Consider the following 15,928-nt stretch of genomic DNA (forward strand, 5'->3'; position numbering starts at 1 on the left):
CATATACCAAACACCTCTGTTCACTATGTGTATGTTAACTTGTCTTTTATACTCTTATCACATAAAACTACTGATTTGCTTAAAGAAAAAAACCATAACATAAAATAAACCCAGAACAAAACCCAGTTTCATTTGGGGCTTGAAGGCACCTTACTTCTCCTGTTCCTCTCTGAAACAGTTCATTCAGGTTCCACGCTAAAGCCCCTGTTTTGCACATAACAATACAAATTGTATGATCCTGAAATCAAAGTCACTCACAATCTAACTTTCTTTGGAAAGCTGAGATTTTTCTTGCAAATTTCTAGATAACGAGCAAATCTACAATGTGGAATTGACTTCCAAAAAAAATTCAAACTCAAACCCCATGAAATCAAGTACCATAATTTTAAATAATAATCACAAATAAATGATTGTTTTACATGGCAGAACGTCTCCTTTTCTCAAACTATGCAACCTTTATAAGTCATTTTGGCTCACAAGGGCATAAATGCATTGCAGGGAAACTGGTCAGATACTCCTTTCTGACCAGCAGCCAGAATTGTACACCTCATCTATTGCAAAGCACCATAGTCGTTTAAGTAAGAACAACATCTTGCAGCTATGGTTAGAAGATCCTTAAACACTCTCTGATGTGACAGGATCTATTAAGTTAAGTCCCAGTATCCCTAAGACACTGCAGTGCCAACAGATATGTATTGGCCATGCTCATAAGTTAATGCAGGTCTTAACTCACAGACAATATTTCCATTCACATTTCTGATTCTTCTTCCATCTTATAATTTAGAATCGTCACTAGATAACTCTGTAAGTGTGCACATTTAAGTCTGCTGTGACTTTATGAACAGACACTGCCTTTTGGATTTACAGTCCTCAGATCAAAGTAATTTTGATCTTTCCTTTCTTCAGTGGCTAAAAGCTTGGTAGGTGCAAAGAAAAACTTGTAAATCCACTTCCTAAGACAAAACAAAATTGCCAGAAATGACCAGGTAAACACCACTCACATGCTTTTGTAGTGGTCAAAAGAAAGAAGCACCTTTGAACACTAATTGCAGAGAAACATGCTAAGACAGATGTTGGAAGCTTATTGGAAGTTTTACGAATTTACTCGACACCTGCATAAAACATCAACTAATTAAATCATCTAGACAGAAAAAGTTATTCAAAAGTGTACATTTAATACTTAACAACAAAAACACAGCAAAAGCCATGCTAACGATATTGCAGCATTTTATAAAGCATGGATGACTTGTGGTTTTCCAAAGCAAATAAGAGAAACACCAATGTTATGAATAAATTTGAGGAACAACCAAAACTGTCACTAAGGAAAATTTTTGCAGATGATAAAGCAATTTCATTCACTCTCCAAGACCTTACTTGATGGTACAGTTGTGGTCTTAGCGCCGAGTTCTCAATCATAGTGTGAACCATGGTGATTAAAGGTTCATTCTCTTTCATCTATTTCAAATCAGGAGGAGCATACAGCAAACATCAGTTTACAGCATGGCTAGATTTGAAAGACGACACTGTAAAATATAGCCTCTACTTTAATTTTTTCTAATAATGCAGTAGAATACATTTTATCCCATGCTTTTTATATATTGCATCATTCAGTAATATCAACATTTGTAAAGTTTAGAGTCAAACAAATGTATCAAAACCACCTAAATACTCAAGACCAATGTAATATTTATTCACCGACACTCTCCCTTTTAAAAAATAAAAATGTTTAAAATAAGCCCAGTTTTGCACAATATTGAAATGAAAAATATTATCAGATTATGCAACAGGAACACTCACTCCTTTATCAGAACACATTTTAAATTAAAAACTCAATATACATTAAAAAAATATAAGCATTCCCAGCTTCTGCATATTGAAGTGAGGTTTAAATTTACGTTCATGTATCACAAAATGCCTTTGTTCACTGCAATGATTTATATGCTTAGGAGCTTTCAATCATCATTCATATTATTTACCCATCTATATGAGTGTGAAATTATTTTGGAACTGGTCAGACATTTTCTATGTTTAGTATTTATTGATATGCATGCAACTGTCAACACCACATACCTTGATCATTACTGTAAAAATTGCATACATTTAGGATTTCAGAAAAGTGTGCAACATAGAAAATAGTATGGGAGTTTTGGTTTAAAAAGGAGACCTTCCTAACAGTAAGTGAAAAAATATGAGAACAAATAGTTCTCTCTAAAAGAAACTGTTAAGTCTCTTAATCCTCCTCCTAGTTTTGTTGGAAACTTTAGCAATACCTGTTCCAAATATTGTTACACAGGAAGGAACTGTGTGTATAATTTTTCACCCTGTCTTTCTCTATATATATGAACTCACCATGAATTTTGCGTAGCAATGTTTGACATGCAACAGAAAGACTGAGGTTATGATGCCTTTTGGAATTTCTTGTCCCTAGTTATTTAGGAAAAAACTAAAATAACTACACTGGGAGAAGTACTTTTTTCCCTCCTTATAGGAAACACATTTTTCTTGTTATAGATAGAGGATCTTTTTGTTGTTGTTGTTTTAAACATGGCAAAGTTTGATCAGTTGATAAGTTAATCATCCAACAAGGAGTACCTTAGCTTAAGAATGCAAGCTTATGATGATGCTCTGTTTTTCCAAGGCAGGAAAAAACTTTCAAACAAGCAAGCCCTCCCATTTGCTGCATCACCTACAGTACACATAAATACAGAACCTGAACTGAACTAAGAAATTGTTCTCCTTTTTACATTCAAGGTCTGTCCAGAGAGTGGGTGCACTGGGTGACACCAAAAGATATCTCAATAGTAAGATCAACAATAAGGTCCAAGGCCAAGCAATTAAACTATAGTCAACTGAAATATTTGTAAAGGAAAAATTGGTCTGAGGTTGAAATATTTTATTAAGGGCATACTCTTTAAAGGCATTCTTATTAGAAGGATTTCAACAACTTCAGGCTCTTTGGCTAATTCTTTTTTACAATATTTCTAATTTTTCCTTTCTGACTGATAACGGACAATGCTGGAATTAATTTCTGTAGAACTGTTTGGAGATTGCTTTCATCCAGATTAGAAAAGCAACAGTAGCAAAAAAAAAAAAATTGCTTAAAAGATATGCTGAAGTAATGTTTTGTCCTCCAGCCAGCTCCAACTTTGATTTATAGGACCTCTTTCAATATTTTTACTACCATTGCTGCCTAATCATGCTTATCTAACACTGTCTGCAAAGGCCAGTTATTTCTAGAAAAGCTCTGGTTCCTTAAGCCCTTACAGAATAGAGATCAAAAACCAGATAAGTGGTAAATTAATGCCAACCAAAAAGCCTTTGTAGCAGTCAAATATTGCAAGTTTTTTCCCTTTTAGGAAATAATTTTTCTAAAAAATACGGTCCTTTAACTCTTGAGAAGTTAAATTCTTCAAATAGTACGTATTTGTTACAAATAATTGTAACATTAAGGAAAGCTAGTGCACACACAAGGCAATGTGTAGTGAAGAACTGGCAAAGTAAACCAGAGTTAAACATAAGAGTTAAACAACCAGAGTTGTACACAAAGGCAAGTCCCAGCTCTATAAGGTGAAAAGGATGCTTGTGTTCTTAACGCATATACATGAGGTTACTCCCGAACTGAAGCTAGACACTTTTCACGTTGAATAAATAGCTCAAGGAAAAAGATTTGCTGTGTCATACTAGAAATAAGCCTTGATTTTCTCTCACTTTAGAAAAAGAAAAAAAATTTTGTACAGCAAAGGGCACCTTTTAGATCCTATGTGTAGTACTAAAAGCCTTATAGAATCTCTCCTATTAAAGAAGTTACAAAAATCAGAATTGAGATCTTCATAAGCAAACTGAAGTGTGAACTGCCTGGTGCCACACAGCAATAAAACCAAATAAAATCCAGAAGCCTGGGCTTCATAACTTTATGTTTCTAGTAAATAACTACTTCTCCCCAGAAGCGACACCTCATCTTTGCTTTTTTCTTTACTATTGTATATAAAACCACTTTCCTGTTGGAAACAATGAAAAAAACACCTCCTTGAGGTATGATCTATGAATGAACAGCTAACAGTAACTATAAGCAAGCAGCTGAGTAGGTATTTTGTGTTTAAACTGTAAAACCAAGCTACTGACAATTTTTCTCTTATTCTGTTTTCTTAAAAATTCTCTTCCATGTATGACATCACCCTACATAGATGACATTTCAGTATGTGCTGCTCTGGTGGCAGCAATCAGCTGGAATAGTGGCTCCCTAACAGGACAGTTGATCTCACTGATGAGATAAGACCATATGTTTATGGGTGACAAAAGACTGAGCTCAGATTGGCAGTTTTATTCATTTCCTTTCAAGCTTCCTGATGGTAAAAAGCAGTGGCAATAGGATCTGACCAAGTTTTTCTCCCACCTTTCCTCTGCTCTTTAATCTTCTGTCCAAAAAAAGAAGAAAAAAGCACTTTTCTTTCTTGTCTTTTTTTGCAGCTATGCCACCTCTAGTGCAATCAGTTTTTTTCCACCCTATAGAGTCCCTATCCTTGAGCCTCCCTTCTTCCTCTGGGAAGGGGTGTTTAGGTCAGGTCACTCTACAGATAGCCTGACTAGTGTCCTGTATATTGCCAATATAGGACTGAAATAAAATACATCACATATAATACAGGATAGGACAGTTCTATAATACAGGACATGTTAGTGCTATCCAAAATGATTTGTAGTATTCCAGACTGCCTCAATTTACTGTCTTTTCCCAGAATCACTTTCATCACCTCTGAAAGAAAGTAGTGAAGAGAAGAAAACGGAAGCAAAACGCCAAGACTGCATGGATGTTGGTTGCGGGACCTTCACTCTCTTATTTCACAACTTCTTGGTCAAGTTCTGTTTATTTTTATGCATTCCTTGAAAACTGAAAGAAACTAAAACTGAAAGTACTGGCAGAAGTATACGAAATACTTAACATCTACACTATTTACATAAATAGTCTTTTCCAAAAATAGGAATAGAAAAAAGGCCTAAATCAAATTTGGTAGAGCTTCTACCGTGACAGACCAACCTGAGATACGCTGAGATCAATATACAACACACGTGGAGAGTTTTACATAGACAGAGTTTGAGCTCAGCAGAAAAGGTTTCTTCAGCCAAAGAAAAGTTTTACTATCAATACTAAAATATACTACCAATATAAAATTCAGAAGTGTACTAGAAGACCGGTTTTGTAGTAAGTCAAGTGAGACCTCTTTCCATGGCTTTATTTTCACAGCAGGAAAGAGAAAAAAACCCATGTTTAGTTTTTATTTGAAAAAAATTATATTCCTACCTTCTGTTACTGTTGTAATTACTGGATACAAATACATTAAGGAGACCTCTGGCTTGGATTTAGTAATACACAATAAGTGATCCCTTAAAATATGATAATGCAGTAGACAGAAATTTTACATGCCCTCATATGTCTCACATTAGCACATAAATAATCATTGCTTTGGGTGGCTAGCTATGTCTAAAAAACTACTTCCTAAGTGGCAGGTGAGTCTCTCTCCTCTCTCACTCTCAATGAACCTTGAGTCAGCAGAGTGGTTCACAACCTCACTTTAAAAAAAAGATGCTGGATGATCACATTTTTAGCCATAAAAGAAATCATCAAAGAAATCATATGACGTGATATATGTGTCAATTTATTTGATTTTCCCCCCCATCGCTGAGCTCCAACAACAACAACAAAAACTCTAAAAGCATAATACAAAAACATCAAAAAGTCTAGCAGAAGAATTTCTAAGCATCTCAGATGGAAAGAACAGTACAAAAATGATGTATGATATAAAAGCCTATGGTATATTCTTGAGTCTTGATAAGAAAGCCACCTAAACAGTAGATAACAACTAGTAGGCAACGGCATAGAAGTTATCCTTCCTACATATGAACTTCAGTCTGCCTGAAAATTTACCTGTGCAATGTCAGGTAAACTTATTAATTATTGTTATGTAGGGTATTGAATCCTTTGTGACCAAAAAGGTGAGAGTTGACGATAAAAGGATCGGAGTTCTATCACATGCTCTAGGCAAAGCGGGTTTTGACACTATTTTTAGAGATTAAATATGACTGTAAATACCTAATTGAAGTGCACTGGATATTTCAAATTCAAAGAGGGCAAGTGATTATGCAAACTGGCTACAGACACAGACAATGAGGAAGAACGGCCTCAATTAGACTAGAAGAAACTTTCTTTTTTTTTTCCTTCCCAACATAAAAGAAAACTGATAATGGACAAAGTAAAAAAGATAAGAGATACCACCCCTAGAACCAGTGGTACTGAAAGCAAAAAGACTCTCGGGGATTTATTTCGTACAGGTAGGTGGCAGCACTATATCAAAACAAGGGAAAAGAAGAAAGCTTATGAGAAAATGCGGCAAGTATTGCAAACTGCTCTTTCACGATTTGTGAATAAAGTAGTGTATTTTAGACTTGATGATTTCTTAATGTAGGCAGTGCAGTGATTTCTTGCATCTCTGCTAGGGATAATAATGGCACATTTATAAGATTTAGACACTACTGTAAATTAATGTTTAGCACATCACATTAAATGTCTAAATTTTATCTCATGCAAGTAAGAAGAAAATCCTTTTTACCATTTTGCATGTTACACATAGGCAATTCTCTCTGTTCAATACTATTATACTGACAAGCTTGGCTATTCAAGCAATGGCATGGCATGGTACATAATTTTACATTTCACATGGACATTTGTCCTTTCCTGGCAATAAATTACATTGTTGAAGACAAAATTATACTCTTATTCCAAAACATTATGAACTGGAAATATTTGAGTTGCATGAAATATTTTGGCCTAATTTAGTAAACAGTTTTCCCTACTGTTTTAGACCTCCTGCATCCACTAAGATAGAAGAGAGTTGTTTAGAAATGCATTTCCATCTAACTGAATTGGTCACAATTCACACCTTGTTTCCAAGAGATAATAAGAAAATAAAGGCACTAGGTGAACCAAATGTGCACGCCACGTGTGCATTTATGTCTCCATGTGCATGTGTGGTTTTTAGTATCTCATTGAAATCACAAGAACACATAGGACATAAAAGTTCTAAGAACAGTTGGTTTTAAGCATAAAGCTGAAAAAAAATCACTTTAAGAAATAATAATAGAAAGAGTCCTAGTGATTTTTATGTTTATCTAACAGACAATTAGATGCCTACATTTCTTCCTAGCATTTATGACTGTCTTTTGTAAATTCTAGCAAAAAACCTCTCACACACAGCTTGTACAGAAGTACCATCTGATCATGCAACAAAGCAATAAAAAAGGTATCTGATATAAAAATTATTCACGTGGCAATCAATTATGTCAGTGAAGACAGAATTGTACTCTCATTTTAAAACAGAAGTTGTAAAGAAGTAAAATCTTATTCTTATGTAAATCTTTAAGAAATAATGAAGTAAAAGGAGAAAAAATAATGAGCCATACTATGGTTTGTTTAAAACATTTTTTTTTCATGTTTGACCCCCTTTTCACTTAATGTCCTGTAGAAATACCTAACTTTTCTTGCTTTGCAAAACTAAAATTATAAGAAATACTAACTTTCTATAAATTGCATGTGTGTCATATGAGCTTGGAAGTGTATTTTATGACTTTGGTTAAAGATGATAAAGTGCTACAGTTAGTGTTATTATAAGAACAAAATTAAGACCAGCAAAATTAATTGGTGATTTGCTCCTGTATTCTGAAAAATTTTGAATTGAGGGGTTTTTCTTCCATATGAAAAATTTGTAATTAAGATATTCTGTGCTACTTAAATATATTAAATATACAACTTGATAAAAAACACTGAAAATCCTTCTCCCCAAGTATTTCCAGCTTGATAGAAGCAGGCAAAAAGCATTAAGAAATGTAAACAATTGCAAATCCCACCTGATGATCCAAATATATGGCATTCCTTTGAAGGTGATGTGAAAGAATCTCATTCTAGCAGGCAGCAGTCAGGGTGAAAAAGGAGAGGGACAGAAAGTGTAGAATTCATGAAAAGAGATTTAAAAGATGTAAACTAGACAACATACATAATGCTACTTTTATCTGATCTTTTTTTAATGAAGTGCTAACAAGATTTGATCCTGAAACTGAAGTAATGAAAATTTGCTACAAATCAGACTACGAACTATTGCACGTTGGGTTTATATATAAAATACAGTAAGTAAATGCCTACTACACCAGCAACTATAAACCCTTTGATAAATCTGTGTTTTAAATATGTCCTCATTTGTGTACAGATTACAAAGAAGACTGTATCTGATATGAGGCAGTATAAGCAATAAATTAAATCTCATGATCTATCACTACTGTTTTTTATTTTAATAACTATAGGTTACAAACCTTTAACTTTAAACTTAACTGCAATATATTTTAAAATATTTGTATGTAATTTTCACTCAGTTAATATGAGTCATGAGTGAAGCCTCAAAGGGTTAATAGCAGAACATCACGTACATGAACATCCAATGTTAGTCTAACCCCATAGTAGTCAGAAAACGTTGCACTAATGGTAAAATGCAAATTTTGATTAATGAATGACTACAAGTTAGTTGAGAATGGTACATGACACACATTGCTTTATAGCTGACCTTAGGGCTGCTGGCCTCAAGTTTTAGTTGCATGAGCTGTGCTAGTGTGTGTTCCCGGATACTACTCAGTTCAGCTTGCTGCCGTCTCAGCTTTATTAGCAGCAGCGTGAGCTCCTCTGGCTGAAGGAGTGCAGTGTGAGAAGCCAAAGAGTAGAACAAAGGTTAATTGGTATCTTAAGCAACATTTAAATTAAGATTCTTAATATCTTTCTTACAAAAAAACTTGCTACAGTGATACAATAAAAGAGACACCATTTTTCCCCCAAATTGACCACTTTCAAATCTATAATGAAGGGTTAACTTTTATCTACCCAGTAAAATGACACTTCAAATGCCATAAAAGTGGTACATTCTGTATAAAGGATAAAAATAAGCGAGGATTTTTCAGAAGCTTGGTCTTTTTCTGACATGTATATCAAATTGATGGTATTGACTGAAGCGAAGAGAGAGATAATTCCAGTCCTTAGGATATCATTACCTGTATATGGACAGCCATTTGAGCTTGGTGAAAGAATCATCAAAATGTCCTCACAAAAATTTATGTTTCTAAAATAATGCTTCAAATGTATTCAATAAGAGTAAAACCAATAAAAATACATGATAACTGAACTACAACAGAAACAATCACCTTTCACAAAAGAAAACTGTACAAACATGACAACCATAATTTTCTGTCCCACTCACAGATCTGAGGCTACCAGTTAATTTGTTGTTTTACTTTGTGACTAAGATGTAAAATATAGCCTTTGGAAGGGCTGAGGAATATTGTTTAAATCCCAAGATTATATATGAAATGGAAATAAAGTAACACTCAAATGGATTATTTGTCAGGTAAATTCCACACATATCAGTTTAGGTCAGTTTGGGAAACTTCCTGAACCACATCTGGGAACCACTTCTATTAGCAATACTTGAAAGAAAAAAAACCACTTAATGTCACAAGTATTTTTGTTCTGTTCCTATTTGGTTTTGTTTCTTACACTTCTCCAGAAGTCAATCTTATTGGAGGTTAAATGTTCATCTAGCATTTTGACTTTCTCACAAATTGTGTGAGTTTAAAAAAACACCAAACAAATCCAACAAAACCCTAAAAGCCTTCGTGTTGTCACCCACATTCACAGAATTTGTCCAGAGTAAAGTAGCAAAGAAAAAAGCCCCAGAAAACTAAATATTAAATTACTGAAAAACGAATACCAGTTTCTCAGAATAGAGAAGAATAATCCCCGAGAACAAACGTGGCATTGGCACTGTAGTGAGTTCGTACCGAAGTACCCCACAAGAGGGAGCAAGGGATTTCCATATAGCTTCATAGCTTCCATAGTTGTTAAAACCGTTTTCTTTGAGGTAAAGACAATACTAAAGCCAAATTGTCTAGTATTTCTCTTATAGTATTCTTTCAATACCTGAATTTTAAAGACTTAATTTCAGAGAGTAAGTATAAGAATCTAGACTGTTACACAAGACATTTTCAAACTCTCTCAAAAAATCAATGACAATGCTTTCAGTCTGAAAATTAGCATAATTTCAAAGCACATGAAAACTTATTTTCAGAAATAAGAGAACTGAAAAGTAGCATCTTCAAACAAAAGGAACAGCAAATCACTTTTTCAGCATCAAAACTCCTCTCAGTATGTTCTCCAAAAGTCTGATTTTAGTGCATTAGGAAGAAACTATTTAATGGAACCTAAATACAATATTTGCAAGCAAGCTCTCTTCCCCATAGAGGGGCCCACTGATCAGCAATTTCTACTTCTCTCTAGACATTCAGAATGTTGCAAACATTTTTTACATTGCAGTAAGTGCTGTCCTTTTGATACAGCTCTTGGGGCTCTTGCAACAACCACAACACAAAACTTTTTATTTTTTTAAAGAGTTGCCTACAGGTTTCCTCTGGCCTCTGCAACACTTGTGCTGGTGGGCAGAACTTCAGGTTTCTATAGGCAGAAGCTTGCACTTCCTTGCCCTCTACCCTGCTCATCAGCCCAGCTACAGCAGCAGAACCCAGGAGAACCAATGTGTCTGTGAACTCAAAGAAAGGTCTGCAGAAGACAGGGCGTAGAGACAATGCACCACCTGCCAAAGACCAACCCATAACCTGTTGAAAGTTGCCAGGGATTCAAGCTGGGAAGTGCAAGAAACAGGGATTGAGGCAGTGGAAGTATTGACTGGGGAGCTGCTGTCCACAGTAAGATTCCAAATCTGTGTTCTTGATTCATAACTCACACAAGCGTAATTTCAGATGGACAGAAAAAGACTATGGAAAGGAGACAAAGACTGGTAAAGAAATGACAAATTTAGAACAATCTCAGCCTTCAGCTAAGAGTCACGTTTCAGTTAGGAAGGTGGAGAGTATTTACCGATTTTACTTTGATGAAATACTTTCAATGATAATTTCAGCTCTACCACAGTAATATGGGATATGTCAGAAAAGACACTATTTGACCAAATGCAATTTTAGTATCTTTAAGATTTTCAAAATAGGTAAGTCTCACTTCTAGGGTTTTCTAAATAATTAATGGAGAAATAAGTGTTCTGTGATGTATTCTACCCCTCTCCCTGGGATTTCTGTAATGTGTAAGACGATTGCAAAAAGTAAAAATCTGTCTTTCTCAAAGAAAATCTGGACCCAATGGCTACATCATATTCTTAGAACTCAACTTTATTTGCCTAAAAAATCCCTGATAACTAAAATAATACAGCTAATGCAAGCTCTGAACAGAATAAAATTTCAGTTCTGCCTCTTCATATTTAAAGAATTATTCTTAAAACAACTCTGATGCACCAAATAAAAATCCAACTCACTGTTTTGCCTTGGAGGCTCTGAGAAGTAAGAGGCTGTAAACTCAGACCTGCTGGCATTGACCTTCTGTCGGGCACAAAAACATGCTGTACAAAAACAAAATAGCACAGTATGATTCATAGTTATCTAAAGACTCCAAAACTATCAAATGCTAAAAAAATAGTCAAGTCAACTTTATTCTCATGACAAATTTGCTATGATTTGTTCCAGTCATGCTCCCCACTGATGTACTATCTAGGACACTGAAGTAGCCTGTCTCTAAATTTTAGAAATATCCCAGCTTTAATCATTCAATTAACAGTCCTCCCTTTTAGTTGTTGTTCTGTTGATAGCCTGCATAAACAACAATTTTAGGTTTTTTACCTATCACTGACAGTTGTTTAAAAACCTAAGATCTCTATATAGATGGGTTTAAATCTTAAATTTACCTTATTGATTTCAAATAGTCAGTCTCCTAATTACTCACCTCTTAAAAACAGGCCCATGTTTTTAAGTTAATGGCAAAAGCTAGTAGTGTAACCGAAAACCATAAAAACCAAATAGCAAGAAAAATCAAAGGGAAACATGAGTCTTGTATAAAAGTGTAGTGGTTTTGCTTGGGCCAGGTTTTTGGTAGTGGGGGGGCTACAGGAGTGGCTTCTTTAAACAAAGATCTGCCAGAAGCTGCCCCTGTAGCTGATAGGGCTAAAGCCAGTCAATTCTAAGATGGACACTGCAGCTGACCCAGGTCTGGTCAATTAGTGATGGAGGTAACCGCTCTGTGAATAATGTATTTGAGAACAGGAAGACGTTGCTGGGCAGGTGCTAAACTGCAGCAGCAACAGAGAGTGAAATGTGAAAACATCTCCGCAGACACCAAGGTCAGTGGAGAAGGAGGGGGAGGAGGGTGCTTATGCCCTGGAAGAAAGACTCCTCTGTGACCTTCACAGACCATGGTGAGGCAGCTGTGCCCCTCATGGAGGCCACAGTGGGGAGGAGATGCACTCGTAGCCCGTGGAGGACCCCATGCTGGAGCAGGTGGATGCCTGAAGGAGGCTGTGACTCTGTGGGAAGCCCACGTTGAAGCAAGCTCCTGGCGGGACCTGCGAGTCTGTGGGGAGAGAGGAGCCCACGCCAGACCAGGTTTGATGTCAGGACTTGTGATCCTGTGAGGGACTCACACCAGAGCAGTCGATACCTGAAGGACCGTTCTCCCCATGGATGACCCATGTTGGGGCAGGCTGTGAAAAGCTGCCCCTGTGAGAGGCCCCATGATGGAGCAGTTTGTAATGAACGGTATCCCATGGGAAAGACCCACGCTGGAGGAGTGTTTAAGGGACTGTCTCCCGTGGGAGGGACCCCACACTGTAGCAGTGCGAAGCGTGAGGAGGCCTCCACCTAAGAAGCAGCAGCGGCAAAGTCCATCTGTAATGAAATGACCATAACTCCCATTCCCTATGCGCTGTGCTGATGGAGGGGAAGGAAGGAGAATCGTGAGAAGAGGGTGAGGTGAGGGGAGGTGTCTTACGATTTGGTTTTATTTCTCATCTCCCTATTCTGATGGTTCATTAATAGACCAAACCTTTTTCTCCATAAGTTGAGTCTGTTTTGCCCGTGATGCTAATTGCTGAGTGATCTCCTTGTCCTTAATTCACAAATGTCTTGCTGCATTTCTCACTTCCCTGTCCAGTTTAGGAAGTTGAGTGATATTACTACTTGCCAGATACCTGACGCCCAGCCAGGGCTAAACCACCACAAAAAGATTCTAAATATGAAATAAAAGTCTAGCAGAAGTGTTTCACAAGGAAAAAAAAAAAGATAACAGAAAGTAAAACATGACTGAAAGGACAAGTAAGCACATACTCTGCAGCACTGACCCTAGTGATATTTCTCAGACATGTGAGAAGCACTGATGGCTAAATTTCCAGTGCAGTTGAGACATACAGGATGTCAAACCAAAATTACTCTTTTGTTGATAGATATCTAAAAAGTTCCAAAACCAAGACTTATTAATCACTGTAAGTTGTTGAAACTGCTTTAAAATGTAAAGATTTTTTTTTTTCCTGCATCAAGAAACATAGAGACCTGAGATTTAGGAAAAATGCTCAAAAGCATTTTATACAAGCTCTAGTTTTGCATCCAACTGAAAGAGTAATTTCTATGTACTTCTCTCCAATCTATTAAAAAGCATGCATAACACAAGCATGATGGATATAGCAGAGCCACATACAGCACTCGGGTTCACAGTTCTTCATATCTCACTTTCACCGATGAAGACAAAGTTATACTAGTCATCACTGCAGTTGTGTGCAAACAGACTCTGATCTTTAGTGATCTCCCTAATAACTCAAAAGCATTGAAAGAAACCACTACTCTCAGTTTTCTGCCGGAACCTGAAGCAGCCAAACTTGTGGCTGAAGAACAGAAAACAGCACCTGTCAAGAAATCAGGGAATTTAGTCCTCTTGGAGTTCCCCCTGGCTCTTGGATTCAGACCCACCTCCAGCACGGTTGGGACAATCTGGCACCTCTGTCATCACTATTTAAGGACAGGAATTTGAAGTGCTTGGGAAGAGGTGTAGGAGTGGTAAAAGATGGAGGTGACCATGCGGACCCCAAAGTCGGAGGAGGAAGGGAGGAGTGCTGGACTGGAGACCTCTCTGGAAACTGTGATGAGAATACAGCTGTGCCCCTGCAACCCATGGAAGGCAATGGCAGGACTGAGAGCTATCAGCAGCTCTGTGTGAGTGCACCCATACGGGCAGGAGGCGGTGTGAGGAGGGCTATGGCACAGGCCGTGCTGGAGAGCCTGCAGGCCACACAGACCTACACGAGAGGCAGAAAGGAGCTGCAGCCCTTGGGATGAACACACATTGGAGTGGCTCGTGCAGGTCTGCCAGGTGTGTAAGGTACCCCAGAGAGAAGCAGGGAGGACTGGAAAGAAGCCCACCTGCCCTGAGGAAAGACAAACAGCAGAAGCCATCAGGAACAGATTGAAATTCCCATTCCCTGCCTCACTGAGCTGTTCAGTGGGGGAGGAGAAAAAGACGCTGGGATCAAGGCTATGAGCTCGGCAAGAGGGAAGGGATGGGGAGAAGGTGGTCTTAAAGGACTGGTTGTGTTCTTCATCATTGTACCACTCTGTGTTGTTTTCTGTTTGTTATATTTTGAGGTTTTATGTTGGTGGTGGATTAAATTATTTTTTGTTTTCTTCCCCAAGCTGAGTAGCCTTGTCTGTTTTGTCCAGGACCATAAGCAGCAATTAAGCCACCCCTGCCCTTTAGGAATTCTCAAGTCTATGGTACTCAAGTCTAATTGTGGTCTTTTGTCCCTTGGATGGGCCTAAACCATGACATTACTATCTTCAGATTTTAAAGAGCTTCTAAAATTAAACCTTCCTCTATGAAAATAGCGGCATAACATAATCTTAATTATAGTAAAATATACTACAGAGCAGCACGAGTTCATAGTAACTATATACTTTCTACTAAAAATCCTTGTAAATAACATTTTTAACTATTAAAATAAGTATTTTTACCTTAGCATGATGCGCTCTGTGTCTGCGATCAATAGTGACATCTCCCCTTTGCACTGGCGAAGACACTTCTGATCGGTAGGCCCGCTGTGGGGAATATCCTTGGAAACCAGCGATTGAACCATGAGAAGGTGAGGTGGGAATCGAATGCATCGTCTGGTCAGAAATATTAATCATGGTTTTTGGGCTACTTAAAGTACTGTGTCTAGTAAGAGTTGTTTGCTTGTTGTAAAACTGACGCTGCTGCCATTCATAGAGCTGCCACATTGTGTCATCTCGCATTGACCTCCGTTTTTCTTCGGCTGTTACTGGTCCTATGGCTCTGTCATAAGCTGATGGTGTTACGCTGCAAAGGCTCTCTGGCCTTGCCTTGCTGTTTCTTGGCAGTGTTCTGTATCCTTCTGGGTACCGGGGTAAAACTTGAGGTCGGTGACTTGGCATGTTTCTTGGTAATGTCTGGTAAGAGATTATGCTGAAATGCAAATTTCATTTTTATTAGTGGGGAGCGTAAATGCTCTGGCAATATAAAGTCTTTCAATATCAGTTAAGGTTATCCACTAACTCTTATCTTTTTTTTAAAAAAATATTATTATTACTACTAGCGTCATTTTAAAAACGTGCAAGAAAAGCAAGGTGACAATTCAAGGATCAACTATACCGACTGAATGCACTACAGCAGTCAGAACTGGATCCTTTCTCTGATTAGCTGCTTGGTTATATAATCCATGTTTCATCTTTTTACCAATTTTAACAGTCTAGTAGTGTCAAATTTAGATCAAATCTTCTAAGTTGTCTATATGCTGTATAGGTCAAAGTTTTGAAAGCTTTGAAGGTCTATACTGTTTCCACATGAGCCCAGTTTAAAGGTTCTCTCCTTCCAAAGTGAAAAGATCCTCTGTTGTTTTCCTGAATCTTGAGCAATTATTGTGGACATTAAAAAAAAATTGATTTTTTTAAACAGAAGACCAAAGAAAAATAGCAGGAATTGTCTAATCATATTTCACAATTGTCA

The 15,928-nt window shown here is 37.1% G+C and overlaps 1 protein-coding gene across 7 annotated transcripts in view; it reads right to left on the minus strand.

The window, feature by feature from the left end:
* Positions 1–15,928, minus strand: part of PLEKHA5 (pleckstrin homology domain containing A5) — a 166,699-nt gene that overhangs the window by 26,779 nt on the left and 123,992 nt on the right. For 4 of the 7 annotated variants that reach the window (XM_061988853.1, XM_061988850.1, XM_061988848.1 and 1 more), the window contains exons 11-13: positions 14,920–15,388; positions 11,406–11,489; positions 8,604–8,723 (exon numbers count right to left, since the gene is read on the minus strand). In XM_061988853.1, coding sequence (XP_061844837.1) covers positions 8,604–8,723; positions 11,406–11,489; positions 14,920–15,388 — 673 coding nt within the window. Of the gene's footprint in view, positions 1–1,374; positions 1,456–7,896; positions 7,951–8,603; positions 8,724–11,405; positions 11,490–14,919; positions 15,389–15,928 lie in introns of all 7 variants that reach the window. The other 3 variants (XM_061988852.1, XM_061988855.1, XM_061988854.1) reach the window with 2 other exon arrangements.

Source organism: Colius striatus, chromosome 1, assembly GCF_028858725.1.
Source record: "Colius striatus isolate bColStr4 chromosome 1, bColStr4.1.hap1, whole genome shotgun sequence".
Classification (NCBI taxonomy): Eukaryota; Metazoa; Chordata; class Aves; order Coliiformes; family Coliidae; genus Colius; species Colius striatus.